Source organism: Plectropomus leopardus, chromosome 2, assembly GCF_026936395.1.
Source record: "Plectropomus leopardus strain MGB_pleo_1.0 chromosome 2, ASM2693639v1, whole genome shotgun sequence".
NCBI classification, from domain to species: domain Eukaryota; kingdom Metazoa; phylum Chordata; class Actinopteri; order Perciformes; family Serranidae; genus Plectropomus; species Plectropomus leopardus.
Window position 1 is genome coordinate 17,437,115 of NC_142177.1, and position 17,213 is coordinate 17,454,327.

At 38.7% G+C, this 17,213-nt stretch overlaps 1 protein-coding gene and 1 non-coding gene across 2 annotated transcripts; both read left to right on the forward strand.

Annotated features, from left to right (window-relative positions):
- The first annotated feature begins 4,423 nt into the window (after window positions 1–4,423).
- On the forward strand, window positions 4,424–4,496 carry trnaf-gaa (transfer RNA phenylalanine (anticodon GAA)). The gene has a single exon. It is a non-coding gene; the product is annotated as a tRNA-Phe (tRNA).
- A 6,170-nt stretch (window positions 4,497–10,666) lies between these two features.
- On the forward strand, window positions 10,667–16,950 carry LOC121960536 (inositol hexakisphosphate kinase 2-like). Its single transcript, XM_042510302.2, has 5 exons — window positions 10,667–11,134; window positions 12,375–12,570; window positions 13,475–13,635; window positions 14,020–14,195; window positions 15,356–16,950. The coding sequence occupies exons 1-5, from the start codon at window positions 10,885–10,887 to the stop codon at window positions 15,836–15,838; spliced, it is 1,266 nt and encodes a 421-aa protein (XP_042366236.2). The 5' UTR covers window positions 10,667–10,884; the 3' UTR covers window positions 15,839–16,950.
- The last annotated feature ends 263 nt before the right edge of the window (window positions 16,951–17,213 follow it).

The window sequence follows — 17,213 nt, forward strand, 5'->3', positions numbered from 1 at the left end:
ATATTGTTGCAATAAATAAACACATTCTCGGGATTAACATTTTCTGTATGGTCTGTGTTGAACAGAGACCGCATGTTGCATGCATTTGTACACTCATAACAATCAGAAAGCAGCAAATAATATACTGAGTAGGCGGTGCAATTTCTATGTGTTAATTTTAGCATTGTCTTGTCTCCGTTGGCATGGCAAAATCAAACTTCCCTGTTGAACTGGCTTCATGCTTTCTGATGAGAAGTCATCCTATACTGTTTCAAGTGGGTGCAGTCACGTTCAGTTTGTTGGTGCCCTCAGTAGGCACCGGGCACCTCCAGTACCTGGCAGTGCTCATGTCACGCTCCTTTCAGCGAGCTATACTGTACGCATTTGTTGAGAAGCTGCCAGCGTGCTGTTTGGAAACTTTGCGTGGGTTTTGTGTTGTGTGGGAGGGAGGCCATGCAGACCTCTGCAGTATGGGAAAAAAAGGTCATCCATGTGGGATGCAGCCTGCAGGGCAAAGTAATTCTGCAGCATTTAAACCTAGCAAGAACAATCAGACCACTGCTACTATATTTGATGTTTTTTGCATTTTAACATATTTTTGGCTAAAATAATATTAAAAAATTTATATTCCAACATTTGAAAAAAAATTGCTGTTAAGATCTACAGAAAATCTAGACATATGAAAAATTTGATTGAGGGCGACCTCTGCAGACATTACTCAAAATAGCACCTATATATATGAAAGTGCAAGCTGAAATACTGTAGCTCAGCTGGGAGATGGTTAGACTGAAGTTCTAAAGGCCCCTGATTCGATCTTGGGTTTTGGCGGGAAGAGTGGCTCCTTTTAATAAATACAATACAACCTAATGCCATTTAAGTCATCATGACATGACCTTCAGAATAAGGACACCAATAATAAAAACATAAATCATCACTAAGCAAATGTAATTGTCAAGCTCAATGGTAAATAATAATGTACCTTTAAAATGGAGCCTATAATACACTTTTTTAAAAAAAACAAGGTCTTTTAATTATAATTTAAAATATTTAAAGAACAAAATCCAGTTTTCCCTTCCCTCCCATTCCTTCATGAGTAAAAGTGAAAGTTAGACAAATATATAAAAACTCAAGTAAAGTACAGATACTCTCATATAATACCTAAGTATTGTAAAAATAAAAATAAAAAAGTATTATTACTTTGTAACATTACACCACTGTATATACAGTGTTGTGGAGTAACTAGTAACATGTCATTTAATTAGAAAACATGTAATTGTTATCAGTTTGAGTTACCGAGAAATAATTAAATTACAGCCACTAATCAAGATGTTTGATTACACATGGGCTATTATTATTATTATTATTATTATTATTATTATTATTTTCAATATTAAGTTTGTATGTGGAAAATAACATGTATTCTGTTGCTTTGCATCTTTTCTCCAGAATGCCTTCTTTTGCATAGCCAATTTTCATACATTTTTCAGCTTTATTGTGCAGTTTTAAACAATTGTTAGTCAATGTTAGAAGTGACCTATATTTGATGAAGTAATTAAAATAGTTGCATAATTTGGCTTCTGTTTCTTTTGATTTAACTCCCATCTTTGTTGCAGCTTTTGAGATAGATAGATAGATAGATAGATAGATAGATAGATAGATGAACAAATAGACATTGTATAGAAACTGAGATTAATAGAAAGAGAACAGAGTTTGGGTCTGTATGGCTACATGTGCAGAGTTAGTCTTATTGGCAAAACTGTGGGACCAGCGGCCTGTCACAAAAATTATGAGAAACCAAATGTGTTTTAAAATTATGAGAGTACATGAAGTACCGTTGGAGTTCATATGAGGAATCTGCTGAAAGAAACTCAGTTTGATTCAATCAACAGAAATGCCCCAAGGCATTCAAGCAAAATTCACAACTTAAATTTTGCAGCAGCTGGTAAAACCTCCCCTGATATCAAAAACTGGAAGTCAGAGAATACTTGAGGACAGGACACACACACACACACACACACAAAAGTCAAGAAGAAAATGAAGAACCATTGGGGGTAAAGCCATAAGACCTCATAAAACCACAGAACATCCCTCTTCTTTGTACGCTCAATGTCATGACATTTTGATAAAATCTATGAATTGTGAATCAATTTCTGGATCAAAGTTGTATTCATGTAAAAATAGAATAAAGCCCCTCATTGTGTTGTTGCTGTGAATACATCTGTGTTCAGGGAACAAATCCTCTGGCTATGTTTGCGTTCTTTGCATAGCTTACTCGTGTATAGTAGCACGCTGATTTTATAACTGTAAAGCATTTTTAATGCTGAATGGTAAAAGGGTACATGGAGTACTGAAAAGAGCAGGAAACCCTGCTGTGAGACAAACAGCACGATGATAATGTACCGTATTGTGTATCAGAAGCTCATATGATGATGCACTAGCTGAAGGGCCACTGAGCAGATCCTGCTGCTCATCTGGACACTCAGTGCTTTTCCAAACATCCAGACATCGTTGGAGCAAATTCATAAAACTGTTATGATAAACTGTATCACTGTTCAAATTACATCAGGTCAGACTGCTGGACCTGTTAGTGGTTAGTGAAAATGCCAACAACTCTAATCACAGCCTCTCTGCTCTCCGTCCAACATCTGCCACACATTCTACATCTGTAATATGTATTCTGACTGACCTCCTCCATCTTCGACTCCCTGCTCTCTTGCCGACTGGCAAAATGTAAAGCAGCATCTGAGCCATTTCTGCCCAGTTTCTGCCACCAGTCTGTCAGTCTCCTGAGATTTGAACTTTATGATTTGAATATCCCAACTTCCACAAGTACAGCTCAAGGTCAACCTTGAGTTAGCTCTGCTGAATCTAATGGATATTTACAAATTACTAGTTACTTTTCAGATTGCAATTTTTCACACCTGTAGTTTCCAGGTGAAAACCACGTAGGCCTATGTTTGATTTGAATGTTTCTGATAAACTAAACAATGAAGTCCTCCTTTGTGGGTTGAGAAAATTCTCCTGCCTCTTAAAGGGACAGTTCACCCCAAAATTAAAACATTTTAAAAACTTTTTTTAAAAACGCGTTTTTCTTCTTAGCTGCTACTTAGCAAACTAGACTGTTTTGGTGCGAGTTGTGTTGCAGGTCATGATCTCTGGAGAAGCACAGCAGTTGAGTTTTTTGAGCACCAGAAGCTGATATCAATCTAGTTTTATTAGGGACTGTAATTTATTTATCAGAGCAGAGGAGCTATATCATGACCCTCCCCAAAACCACAGATATTTTTCCTTGAGCCTCCCTGTGTGAGTGGGAGAAAATGCATTATCCCCTCACCATAAATAACAAAATGTCACAGTTTCTGGATCCGATAAAAATTATCATTTTTGAGATTTTTAAAGCCACTTGCAAGTTTTCAGGGTAGAGACAGTATTTAAAATTAATACAAAATACGACCATCATGTCCCTGCCTGAGCCAAATCAAAAACATAATTCCCCCTACAGGGCTTAAAATAATATCTGAAGTGCCATCATCCCCCTCGTCTCTATGGTCATTATCTCCAACACTCAGTTACTCACACCAAAACAATCTGGATGTATAAATAACACTACAGGTCAGAGGAAACATATACATTTTTAATGTGGTTATGAATTGCCCCTTTAAGCTAAACAAACTTTTCAGATCAGCTGGACGATGCATCTTCCCAAGGCTGACAATACTTTTTTTTCTGACCACATGAAATGTTGCCTTTTGACAGATATGTGGTCTTACCTCACTAATTTCTGAAGCCTGGCTTCAGCCTTGTTTATAATAACTTTTGGGGGGCATAATTCAGATTCATTTTCACCTTCCAAATGAGTAAAGTTATTATTGTTATTATTATTATTATTATTATTAAACATGCAAATCTGATTAAACCCAATGTATTTCATCTTTGTTTTGTTAAATTTAAAGCTGTAGCTGTGCATTGTGTTGTCCCTGTGTTCCAGTGGCTCAGCAATGAAAATGGTGAAAATTATATGAATTGTGGCTTTTTTTTCTCTTTTTAGTAAATATGTACAGCATGTAAACCAAGTTAGCTTAAACTTTAAACAAGAATATTCCCATCATCATTTCAGACTGCATCTGAAACACACAACTCCTAATTCAAATCACAAAATAGGAACTGTGAGAGAATAAATAAAGTAATAAGTGAATTGTATTTGTGAATGCAAAAATATGTTTTCTAAGACGTCAACTTCACCCTGAACATAACATACAGTGTATACTATCAGCATATTGCACCACACTGAGAGAGCAGAGTGTAGCCACACATATGAAGGGTTATTTGCTCCTTCTTATTAAGGCCAATCTGTCAATATTGCCAGTGGTGTCTCATATCCTGTACGACATCGCCCTCTGGTGGGTACAACTAAGTATTTCACCAGCTACACAGGATTTTCAACGCCGAAATAGCTCAGTTGGGAGAGCGTTAGACTGAAGATCTAAAGGTCCCTGGTTCGATCCCGGGTTTCGGCAGAAGTGGGTGTGTTTTGGAGGACAAAGCATGACACATTTCACATTGTAATTTGGCCATGATACAGATCAAAAATTCGGATAAAAACTGCAACTCGATCTGTGATGACAAATGACATAAGCACAATTAAATAACCATATATTGAAATGCAAATACAAATAAGTACAGATATGAAAATGTGACATAAATATGGAAATAATTAGTGGGTGCAGCCACTAAGTTCCCTAGTACAGACATTTGCTCCTATGTGACCAAAAGAATAATCTTAAAATTAAGGCATTTTCTAAGAATTTCCCCTTAAAGTTAAGACTAGGTCCAGGTAAAGATGAAGTTATTCGCAAAGCAGATAGCCCTTAAGAGAGTTCATGAGGGGGCAACTGTGAGGATTTTTGAGAGGCTCAAGAGTTTCTCAAGCAGAGGACAAAATGACAGAAATTCAAAGCGGTAGGAGAAATATTCTCCAAGCAAAATGACAATGAGTTAATAAAATGCTACAGATTGGATCTTGCAGGGATGTTTGTGTTTGATCTCTTTAAAGATACACTCACATCTGCCACCCAATGAAATAACAATATCATGGCAGGAAAAAAGTGATCACAACAATAAAATATTTGCAACTGGAAAAATGCAACAGTACGGTCAAACAGTTAGCAGTGTGTTAAAATCAGCACCAACAACATTAAAAGCCGACATTTGGATACACAAACTCGATAGTCGTTTTGCGGTGTGTCAGCCTTGTGAGTCACTGTTAAAACACTGCAACAATACCACATTACGGACCTACGTAACCATTTGAGCCGACACCACACAGATGTTTTGCAACATGTTGTTACCGCTAAAATTGTGGATCACAACCAAATGCAGGTCGACAAATCCTGCATAAATGTTTATTCCTTTTGTTAAGTTTGGCTAAGGAAAAAATGTGCAAAAAAAATGCTTTTCTATACTTCGAATTCATTTGCTTTAATTTTTATTTAATAAAGAATAATGTAATGGTAAAATAAGTTTTGGTGCCAGATAATGCACACTTTATTGAACACATATCAGAAGGTATTAATGAATTCCTGACATCAACACACATAACTGAATCGATATCAAAGTAACTGGATCAATACTGAATCGAATTGTGACCCAAAGAATCAAAATTGAATTGAATTGTGAGGTTCTTGACAATACCCAGCCCTAACACAGTTCATTTCAACTGGTTGTCTAAATCTTTAAGACTCACAAAAGGGTGTGTACGTGACAACCAATAACATCTGTTGTTAAAAGAATGCATCACAGCTGGGAACGAGGTCAACCAAACCTCATGAACAAGTTTGGTATAGCTGACACAAGAATACTAGAAGGCTTATCTTATGTAAAATGCATATGAATGTGGCTCAACACGTTTTCAGAATCAGAAACTGGTTTATTGCCAGTGTGTGAGTGTTTCCACATACACAGGATTTGCCTGAAAGATTTGATACATAACAGTCAAAACATACAAAGTAAGAGAACTGAAGGCAGAACATTTATATCTTTTAGTTGCTGCCTAACTCAAAGACGTGTCCCTAAATTTGCAAGATGTGCAACCATTTTTGAAAAATATTCTGAGAAAACTTTCAGAGAACACCTAAATTATTCTAAAAAAAATCCAGCAAGAAGTCATAGCATAGAAGAGATTTAGGAAAAATTCTTTGAGTAACTCTGAGCAAGGTAGAGACAGAAACTTTAACCTTAGTTAGGAGGCATAACACATATTTCTGAAAGTATGATTGGTTCATTAAACAAAAAAGTAGACATAAATATATACTTTTAGAGATAATGGGCATAGAATGGACAGTGAAATTATAGAATCATAGAGAATATTTGAATACTATTCTATGTTTATGAGGGGAAATTCTTAAAAAAATGTAAAAATTGTAAGAGATTTCTTAGAATTGTGTCACTAGGAGGATGCTTTATTAATGTGGCACCTGGCCTACAGAAAAGAGTACTATTTCTAATTTGTGGTTTTGTTGTGGAGCTCCTCTCACATAACTAACCATGATGCATACAGTTCAGATATGACAAGGGAAGTTTGTGTAAGGGACAGAGAATGATCTTGCTTTTGTCCTTTCACACATTTTTCACATTGTCTCCTCAGACTGACCATGTAGAAAGTAACAAGCCCCCTCACTGCTTCAATAAGGTGAAAACTGTTCGGAGCAGAGAGGACTTAAGAGTTTGTTAAGCAGGAGGTAAAACAGGTCAGAGAAATAATCTCCAAACTCCAAGTGATTATGAGTAAATGAAATGCTGCAGATTAGATCACGTAGAGATGACTTGTGTCTGTCTCAACCTTCCAACAGCAGACTGATCACATAAAAACAACACTTTGAGTCTCATATTGTGATGCAGTTCCTTTTATTCCCACTGAGTATCCACACCTTGCAGGCTCACAAAAGGACAACCTCAAGATATATATATATGTGTGTGTGTGTGTGTGTGTGTGTATATATGTGTGTGTGTGTATATATATATATATGTAGGTGTGAATGTGAGCGTGAATGTTTGTCTGTCTCTATGTGTCACTTATCCAGGGTGTACCCCACTGGGAGCTAAATTATCCACAGAGGTCTCTTCTTCTCCAAATAAAAAATGGACTAGGTAATTGGAACTGTTAGAAACACTGAAAAAAAAGTTTCACATTACAAATCAGAGTAAGTTTGGCACTGCTTATTGCAGACAGACTTTCGCAGGCAACATGAATGACTGGCCTGCAGTGGCAGCCAGTGAACTGTTTTCCTCATTTGTCTCTTGCATTTGGCATGGAGCAAACTCTGTTTATTAATAGCCACCATAGCTTGCAGCCTAAATTACCAACAGCATAAGGTACTTTTAGTGTGGGCTTAGGTGCAGGTGATCCATGAGCGTTTGGTTAGTAGGCTTATCTGGGACAATGACATGTGAGGTGATGAGTCTGTAAAATGTCCCCAAAAGTCAGGTAAGATCAGCCTATCTCTACTGCACTCAGTCAGGTGCCAGAAGGGCAGAGGTGCAGTTTGTGTGTTTGTGCACACATTTGTTTGTGTTTTGTATTTGCCTTTTGTGTATGTGTTGCTCTATTTCTGCCTGTCTGCACAAGTGATCTTCATGGTCTCTGATGTTCCGTGTACCTGAACATGAGTCAGTGTTTCCATACATTTCCGCCTGGCTCACTGCGTAAATCAGTCCAGATAAATCCAGACTCGTGCAACCTAATCTTAGATCATTTGTCTCATCCTAAATCTTTTGAGGCTCTTGAAGCAGATAAGGTCAGCAGTGGCAAAATCAAACAAACTAGTTCTCAGAACCCTGAAAAATAGTCGTATGCATAAAATTTATTAGAGGCATCTATGCACAAAGGATGTCATGTTATGTTTACTGTAAGTATGAGCTATGCAATAAACCTATCCAGATATATTTGTGAGTGCTCTTTTATACCTTGTCTTTTACGTCCTCCTCTAACACCTCTATAACTTGCATTTTTATTACATCTAAATTCATTCAGCAAAGAAGTAAAAAAAACCTGAGAGAAATACAAATGTACCTGAACAAGACAATGAATTAAGTCAAAGAGAACCAAATGACTACATGAGGTCCTCAATACAGATATGACATTTATGAAACAATGAAACATCTTCCCACTTGACCTACTCCCACTCTGTCTTACTGGTTTATGTGTGAATGTGTTACTGTGAAGGAAGTGCCATCTGGTTATGATGGTGACCCCAGTAATTGGATGATAGACACTTTTTAAAACATTTTATCCCCAGGGAAAATTCTCAGCAAATGAATGTGGAATGCGGACACAACTTTCAGGTGTCTTGTGGGGAAGGGGCTGGGCTCTGCAGCTACTTAACTGGATCCCAGCCTGCCGGCAGCCCAAACCTCCGGCTGGGAGCAGCACTTTTAGATGGCTTCTCCTACTACTACTACTACTATTGTAAGTGTGATGCATTAAAATTGAGGTATCATTTGCTTATCATATCGTAACTGCACTTTTTTGTTTTGGTAGCTTTCTCCAGTTTTTTGTGGGTAATATGTGGGCTATAGTTTATCTGGTTTTACCTTCTTTAATGGACACCAATATACGGCAAGACAGCATCCAGCTTGACACTTAACTGTGGCAAGTGTTAACCTGTCTCTGTTACACTAACAGCTGTTCCCTACAAAACAGTGACAAGTAGGAACTCCAGTTACTCTTATCTGGGACTTAGGAAACAACAACAATAGCAACTTGGAAGTACACATGACAAAATATATGAAATTATAGTTGCTGTGCCACGGCTGATAACGGAATAATAACTGTATTTAATAATACTAATTAATTCTATAAGTCAAAAATAGCATGTGGAGTTTTTCCTGCCAAAATATTATGCTTTCCACAGTATTCTGTGACAACATATATTATTATGATGATTTAAGTCATTAAAATAATCCAAAAATATAGTGTGTACAGTAAAAAGTTACAATATCAAAACTGTAGGCTATTTCAGGTGATTTTTCTATGTAGTTAGAATTGTTTATATTTGACTACTGTCGCTGTATTTTGTATCAGTTTCTATGGTACGTGTACTGTGCGCCGTTTGTGAGGGTAAAAAGCCTTGGGACAAGACCAGGCTTTTTCTGTAGCGGCTCCTCAGCTCTCGTATGTACAGACTGTTGATGGTTTTAAAGATCTGGTGTGTAGGATTTAGGGGGATATATTAGCAGAAATATAATAAAATATTCATCATTTTTATAAAATTAGTTTATAATCACCTGACAATGTGAATTGTGTTTTTTTCACTACCTTAGAATGAGCCATTTATATCTACATACAGAGTGCGTCCTCTGCCAAGGAGTCCACCAGGTTGCTTCTACAGTAGCCCAGAAAGGGCAAACCAAACACTGGCTCTAGATAGGATGATTTGGGTTTTGGTGTCATAGTTCTCCTGCACGCTTGGCACATGAGAGGTGATTCTGTAGGTAGATTAACGTTAAGACCCACTTTGTTTCTCTGGCTTTCAATGGGACTAAATTGTATTGTATACTTGATTTTATATTTATATTGCCGTTTCTCCACCACATCTATGCACATATACACTGTGTGTGTTTAGGCTGCTGCATGTATAAGCAACGTGTCTGTACATGTGAGCACCTGGGTGCAAAACCTGTTTGCTTGGTTTTGCAAAGTGCTATAAGAACAAAATAAACGTGAAACTTCCACCAAAACCTCACTTTGTATGAGGGCATAGCGCTGCTTGTTCTGTGAAGCTGTTAAAGGGACCTATCACCTAAATTTCAAATTCAAATGTGTTATTTGCATGGTTTAGGAAAGTTCAATCAATATCTGTGAATATGAGCTACTCTCTCTCAAATCCAGAAACCAGCCAGAAGTCTAGAGCTGCTCCATAGATAATGAATGGAAGCTTTATTTTGTGGACCCACAGCATGTTTAGTTTCTTTAACTTTTTTTCTATTGCTCTAAATTGTGAAACAGAGGATGTAGCCATATTCCCCTGGGTTCTCTCAGTGTCATCTATAACAGTGGTTACCAACTGGTCCAGCCACAGGGTCAATACTTTTCCTTAGTCGTTAGTTCAAGTTTCACACATTAGATAAATGACCACAAATTTTATTTTACTTCACAAAATATCGAAATCATGTTTGCTTAGAGCACAAAGAAATAAAACATGTTGCAACAGTAAACAGATACGGCACATCAAAATAATAGCTCTGTGCCATTATCTAAAAAAAAAAAGGTGTTTTTGTAAGTTCTCAAGTTACTTGAGGTCCAATTAAGAATGTACCAGCGACCTACTTGGAACCACTGACCTGTAACATCCTTCTCAATTCATTGTCTATGGAGCAGCCTAAGCCTTTATACCCTATAACATCATTATACCCAAAACAGTATGAAATTTGAAAATGGGCATAAACACCATGTTGACAGAAAAACAGCTGTCTTCAGCTTCCACATCTTCTTTTTTCCTCTCTCTCCCTTCCACCTCTCTGATTTGCTTGCTCCTTTCCCTCAGGAAGGGTTAATACCCAAAAACCTGCTTTGGGTACTCCTGATTGGTGGCTTGCTTGTGATGGGGGTGGGTCCTATGTCAGGCTTGTGAGAGCTTTACCAGTGGTGAGCCAGCTCTCAGCTGTCAGAGAGCATTCGGTCTGCGGTGGAGTCACAAGCAGGACCTGTCTCTGTTTGCTCTGTCTGCAGCACTAGTCCAAGCCTTGACGTTTATAGGACTTTCTATGGCTTTATGTTTCTACTCAGCTACAACACCTTCCTGATAAGGACATAAAAAGGAATTAAATATCCATTAAAACTTGGCATTTTGTTGTGTTTCCTCCTTCCTTTCCTAATGCCCTTGGTAGTGTGGCCAGGGCCAGAGGAGGATGGGTCCAGCTGTGGAGGCTCCGGCCCAGAAGGCCATGGATGCAGAGCAGCAGCAGAACCAGCTGCAGCACCAACAGTGCCATGTGGAGAATGAGGTGCTGCTTGAGCCCTTCCTACACCAAGTGGGGGGACATTGCTGTCTCTTGCGCCTTGGGGAGAAGACCATCTGCAAACCTCTCCTCCCCAGTGAACATTGGTTTTACAAGAATGTGCCTGCTGCATTGAAGACATTCACTCCTGAGTACAGAGGTAATGCATCCTTTCCTAACCTGTGCTGTGGCTGCTGTGTTTTTTTTTTGTGTGTGTTGTTGTGCTTCTCTTTCTTCATTTCGCTGCTCTATGTGCAAATGTGCAAGTCAGGTGGGAAGTGGTGTTTTGCAGGCTGCATGTCAGATGTAAAGTTTGAGAATTTGGGGAAGCAGGGCTCCCTGCTCCTGCTCAGGTGTTGTCTCTAGGTACTTGCCAGAAGTATGTGCCAAATTGTGCCACACGAGGGTGCCGCAGTGGGAGGCTGTATTATCAGTACACCACACACTTTTTGGGATCTTTAAAAATGAAGCACAAATAACAGTAGAGAGACTGATCATGAGGAGATTATGGGACAGTGGGCACCTGGGCACACACGGTCCCACCAGATCTCCTAAATAGGAACATGACACACAGACACTCTAGTCGTTAAGCCTCTTTTTGTTGTTGTTTTGCATCTCTTTGTGGTTTTGTGTCTCTTTATAAGTGCTTTGTATCTCTGCTGTTTTGTGTTTTTTTGTGGTTGCCTCTTTTCAAACTCGTGTGAAAAAAGACATTAAATCAGTGTCTATCATATTTCGTCTTCTCTTTACACGTTTCAACTTGTGATTATTCAAGGTTGAAAAGTGAAAGTTTAGTAGAAGTCTACTCTTAGCCTAGAAGAAAGAAAAATAAAAATAATCTGTGTATAAGACAAAAAATAAACATTGATCATGTAAATGCGGTGGCATGCATTACTTTTGTTAATTATTTACAGGTTTTGATGTATTTTTAATATATTTAATGATTATTTTAAAATATGGTCTAAAATTGGGCTATATGTCAATGATTAATCCTGGTTTATAACAAGGCTAAAGCTTTGAGACGATGTTTAAATGACGTCTATTGCTAAGTGGGTTGCACAATTTAATGTCACTACCTGCACATTAAAACTGAATGATTGATTGCTCTTTCACTTCGTCCTTTTCTGTGCTGCTTTGAGAGCTCAGTATCTCTGTCCCACCCTCTGTCAAAGATTTGCCCAGGTGTTTCTAAGGCGACATGGGTGAAGACACAAACTAGACAGTACTGCAAAAAAAAGCAGCAAGATAAGGATTAGTGATTCTTAGCACTTAAGAGCTTATGTTAAGTCATCTTTTGTGCTTAGATTCTTTGTGAGTGACATATTGTCTTTAGTGCTTTAGTGCTTTAGTGCTCATTTCTAACAGATGTCTTTCTGTTTCTCTCTGTGTTCCACTCTCAGGTGTGGTGACAGCGAGCTTCGAGGAGGATGCAGAAGGGAACCATTGCTTCAAAGCCTACCCCCTCCAGAGTGACTCCGAGGAAGATCTGGAGAACAAGAAGCCCTCGACCGACAGTGAGCCCAAAAGCGAGATGCTCTGCGAAAATTACAGCAAAGATGGCCAAAGCCACCGCTTTTGTACAGACAAGGACAGGAGGTGAGATGACAGAAAATGTCTCTGGTAAATTAAGTGAAGATTATGCATTGATCACTTCAGAACCCTTTTAAACGTGATATATTTAAAACAGCTGCTACTTTTCCATGAATGGTAAAGCTGTAGTCAGAAGCACAGGTGGAAAAAAAGAACTACAATACTGTACTGAAGTAAAAGTACTGATACTTGAAAGCAATTTTACTCAAGTAAAAGTGCTTACATAAAAATAAAAAGTAGGTTAATAAAACTGTACACAGGTATAAGAGGAATAAAAGGGAATTGGGAGGGGGCGACATGTTTGGGCTACAAAATAAACTGCATTAAATGCCAGCGTACACATTAGTAGAACGACATAAGTAACCTGACCCAAAACCAACAGTAAATTCTACTTCTATAGATGCCATGTTTCTACTTGTACGTACAACTGATTAACAGTTCAGCCTTACCACAAAAGAGACAAAACTCAGACAAAAGTGACCAGTACACTGGTCAGTATTAAGCTACACAAATTAAATTTAATAACCTGACACTTATTATAGAACCAACAGCAGAACAAGGATAATATATACTTATATATAATAATAAAAACGCCACAGCAGCTACAGCCACAAACACCTGTCATGGCAAAGAAGAGACTGTACAATTTTTATGTTGACGTTTTTGACATTCTCATCTGGAAAGTGAGTTCAAAGAGATAACACCTGTCTGAACGTAACCCTGTGGGTCTGTGCACGGCAGAGAACTTCTCAACTTGCTCTATGTTCAACTTTTCTGCTCATTCATTGTCTTTTATACTCTACTACCCACATACACACTTAAACCACATACACAAGCAGTTTCTGTGTGTCTGCTCTTCATTTCTTGTTTGCCATAATGTTATGACGTTGTCTCTCCATCTGCCGTCCAGCGTTTACAAGCAGCAGCAGGAGCACAAGGTGCTCTACTTTAGACTGGAGCACAGTCACAATAATGCTGTGCCACAGCTCAAACACAAACCCTGGATCGTAGAAGGTCAAAAATACCACCTGAAGAAGCTGAAGGATAAGGTCATGCACTGCAACCGATGCAGTATCCTTTCATTGACTGAGAACTACACTGTTTCTTTTCCCTATTTCGTGAGAATTCAATATCAACAAGAACAAGACAAGATTGATTGTTAAAAGGTTCCAGGCCAGAGGACATGGCATGAGCCCCAGCCAAATCAGCCACCGGGACACAGTACCTGCAGCTGAAAAGCATACATGATTATCAGTGTCTCCAGCATGTACCTGAGGCCTGTTATCTAATGCAATCAATGTTTCCCCGAACCATTACTTTGGGAGAAAAAAGCAATGGTTTAGTTTCTTCTTGATATTGCTATAACTTGACTGTACATGTTCTAATATTTATAGCATTTGTGTGAATGCAGTGAAAACTGTATTGTGAGCTGACCTACTTGACTCAGTTTACCAGAATTTATCCTGCTGGAGAACCTGACGTGGCAGCACACATTGCCGTGTGTGTTGGACCTGAAGATGGGCACACAGCACTATGGAGACGAAGAACCGGAAGAGAGGAAGGCCATGAAGATACAGCAGTGCCAGCACAGCACATCAAACCTAATAGGAATGTACATATCTGGCATGCAGGTGGGCCTTGAGCCAACACTGGCTTCAATGTTAATGGCTCTGTCCTAAAGGAATAGTGTGATATTTTGGGAGATACATTTATTGGCTTTCTGTTGGAGAGTTTAATGACAAGATCTACACTATTGTCTTATCTTTCTGTCAGCTTGGACTTTTTTCACCATGGTAAGTATTTACGTGACTAAGTGGAAAAACAATTTTTAAAATAGCTCCAGTATTGAGCGAGAGCACTGCAATTGGCAGCCGTGAAACTGAGTGCAATAAAATCATCAGGGCAATAGTGTACTGTCAAGATACGTCCACTAAACTGCTCGTTTTTTTAACTACTGACAGGCCCAAATTGTCATTACAAGTGTCTGACATTAAAGAAATAAAACATTTCTGCTTGATCCAGTCTGTTATTTTGTCTACACTCAAAAAGGGTTGTCCCTTAATCTCACAAGAGGTGATTTAGGAAGACAATAACAAACAGACCAGATCATGCAAAAGGTAAAGAAAAACATTTCATTTCTCTGTGGGGTCCTCTGTGGAATGATGTAAGACTCTTATAATAATTGTAGCCTGTCAGTGTATCTGTCTATATGCAGCTAATGTCACTTACTACTGGGCCAGCCGGCCTAATACTGTATTTTGCCCATGTATGGCTGTATGCTCAAGGATCTCTTGTGGTCCCAGTGATTCAAAAGTGTTTTATTGACTGTTTTTTATGGTCATTGACTGCTGACTCACCCATGTTAACCAGCCACTAGGGACTCTGGAAATCGGCTTGGCTGTAAACAAGCCTTACCACATGTTGCAGGCTACATTTGACATCAATTGAAAGGTTTGGTCACATTTTAAACCAGAGTATCTGCAGATTAATTCCAGACCTGTCATGTAATAATTCATCGTGCATGATACACAATAATTTAGTCTACTGTTTTTGTTATCTTTGACAAAGGGAGTTGGGAGGGACAACTTTCATCCTCATAATTATATTGTATCTATTTTTCACATACAGTGCCTGTTAGCAGTATCTGCAAAACTATTTAGCTGGCTAGTCTAGTCCATGTGAATAAAAAGCCAATTTTAGGCAGCACTTCAAACAAATCTTGGGTGTTACACAAGTAATCACTGTTCCTTCTCTTCCTTTCTAACCCCTCTGTGTCTCTCCATCTCTTCAGGTGTACCAGTGTGACACAGGCCAGCTAATGTTCATATCCAAGTTCCTTGGCCGCAGGCTGAGCCTGCAGGACTTTAAGGACTCTTTGTTTCAGTTTTTCAACAGCGGACGACATCTACGACGTGAACTCTTCTCCCCGGTGCTGCGCAGGCTCCGAGAGTTGAAAGCTGCTGTGGAAACCTGTGAATCCTATCGCTTCTACTCTAGCTCCCTGCTCATCATCTACAATGCAGTGCCGCTCCAAAAACACTCTGAGAACGGCTCTTTGAAAGAAGAAGAGGATGAGGATGAGGATGAGGATGAGGATGTGGAGGTTGAACGCCCCCCTTTGGTGGATGTAAAAATGATAGATTTTGCCCATGCCACCTGCAGCAATTACCAGGGGAACAGTTTGGTATACGAGGGCACTGATAGCAGCTACGTCTCTGGACTCCAGAACCTGATAACCATCATCTCTGAGCTGGAGAACCACAGCACAGACTGAAGACTGACATGACACGCACACGGTCAGACACAGATGCACATGACACAGAGGAGGGAGATTGGACTACAGAAGAGGAATGAAATTTCTCCTTTCATCTTCAAAATTAGACCTCACTGTAATCAGCAATTCATTTGACCCACTTCCTGTTCTTGCTGTTGGTGCTTCTCAAAGTTCCTGGTTTATGAGTCTGTAGAATATGAAAGAGACCTGTGCGTAAAATATATGAGCCATCTGTGCGACTGATGCAGTCATTTACCCATCATTCTGTTAAACCCAGTTCACCATGAGGACAAAAGGATAGGCAGTTTAAAGTCTGAGAATTTTTTTCCTTATGATAACTTCCAATGAAGGCATCAGCATTTTGCGCGCGCACACACACACACACACACACACACACACACGCACACACAAACACACACACACACACACACACACACACACACACACACACACACACACACACACACACACACACACACACACGCACACACACACACACACACACACACACACACACACACACACACACTGTGTAGAACAAATGTGTGTTTACTCTGGGACAGGGCTATATAAGAGAGTTGAAAGGATGGAAGGAAAGGTAGTGAGCCAGCATCCTCCAGTCTTTTTTTTTTTTACGTTTTTATTCTGCCATCCTTCTCTCTCTGTTCTTCTTCACTTAAACAATATTCATTTTGGCATCAGGGACAGATGATAAAGGTTATTTTGTATTTTAATAAATAATGTGAGTAACACAAAAATAACTTTTTATTCAATTAAGACAATAATTAGCTCAGAATTATGCAAAAAGTTTTCATGCAAAAAAATCTTCTCTGTTGTCATTTAACTCACATTATTATCTTTTTTTTTTCAAAAATTCTCCTTTTTTTTAGTTAATAAAGTAATCTCATCAATCCAGGAAAACAGAGCAGATTTTCTCAAGTGAATGCATTCAACTTACGTGGAAGGAGGAGTACTACATTCCATGTAATGTATGTTATAATGACGATATTAATTAATATTGTTATTTGACATGTTTGGATAGCTTCATCGTGTATGTATGTGTTGTCCTTGGTTTGTTGGGGAAGAAAATAAATACTTGTGTGTGTTAACAATTGCATCTTCTTTCATATTTGCTTTTACATGTTGACAAGGTCGGACGCTTTTGAAATCACTGAGTTCAAGAAAAAAAATCACAGACTTTTAATGTTGCAGCTGCAAAATCTTTTGTAAATAACCAGGATGGGAGGTCGTCCCCTGAGTGTGAACAAATCGCTGCTTTCTGAGCGCCATCCACAGCAAGCACACGATGACAGATTAATTCATATATTTACTAATAACCTGGAAAGTATTACAGTACTTATCTTCTGTAAATATG

What these genes read in the sequence shown, in the direction of transcription:
- LOC121960536 (XM_042510302.2), top strand. Translation starts at nt 10,885, where the DNA reads ATGGGTCCAGCTGTGGAGGCTCCGGCCCAGAAGGCCATGGATGCAGAG. An exon ending in ATTCACTCCTGAGTACAGAG is followed by an intron (nt 11,135 to 12,374) that starts GTAATGCATCCT and finishes TTCCACTCTCAG; the next exon opens with GTGTGGTGACAGCGAGCTTC. An exon ending in TGTACAGACAAGGACAGGAG is followed by an intron (nt 12,571 to 13,474) that starts GTGAGATGACAG and finishes TCTGCCGTCCAG; the next exon opens with CGTTTACAAGCAGCAGCAGG.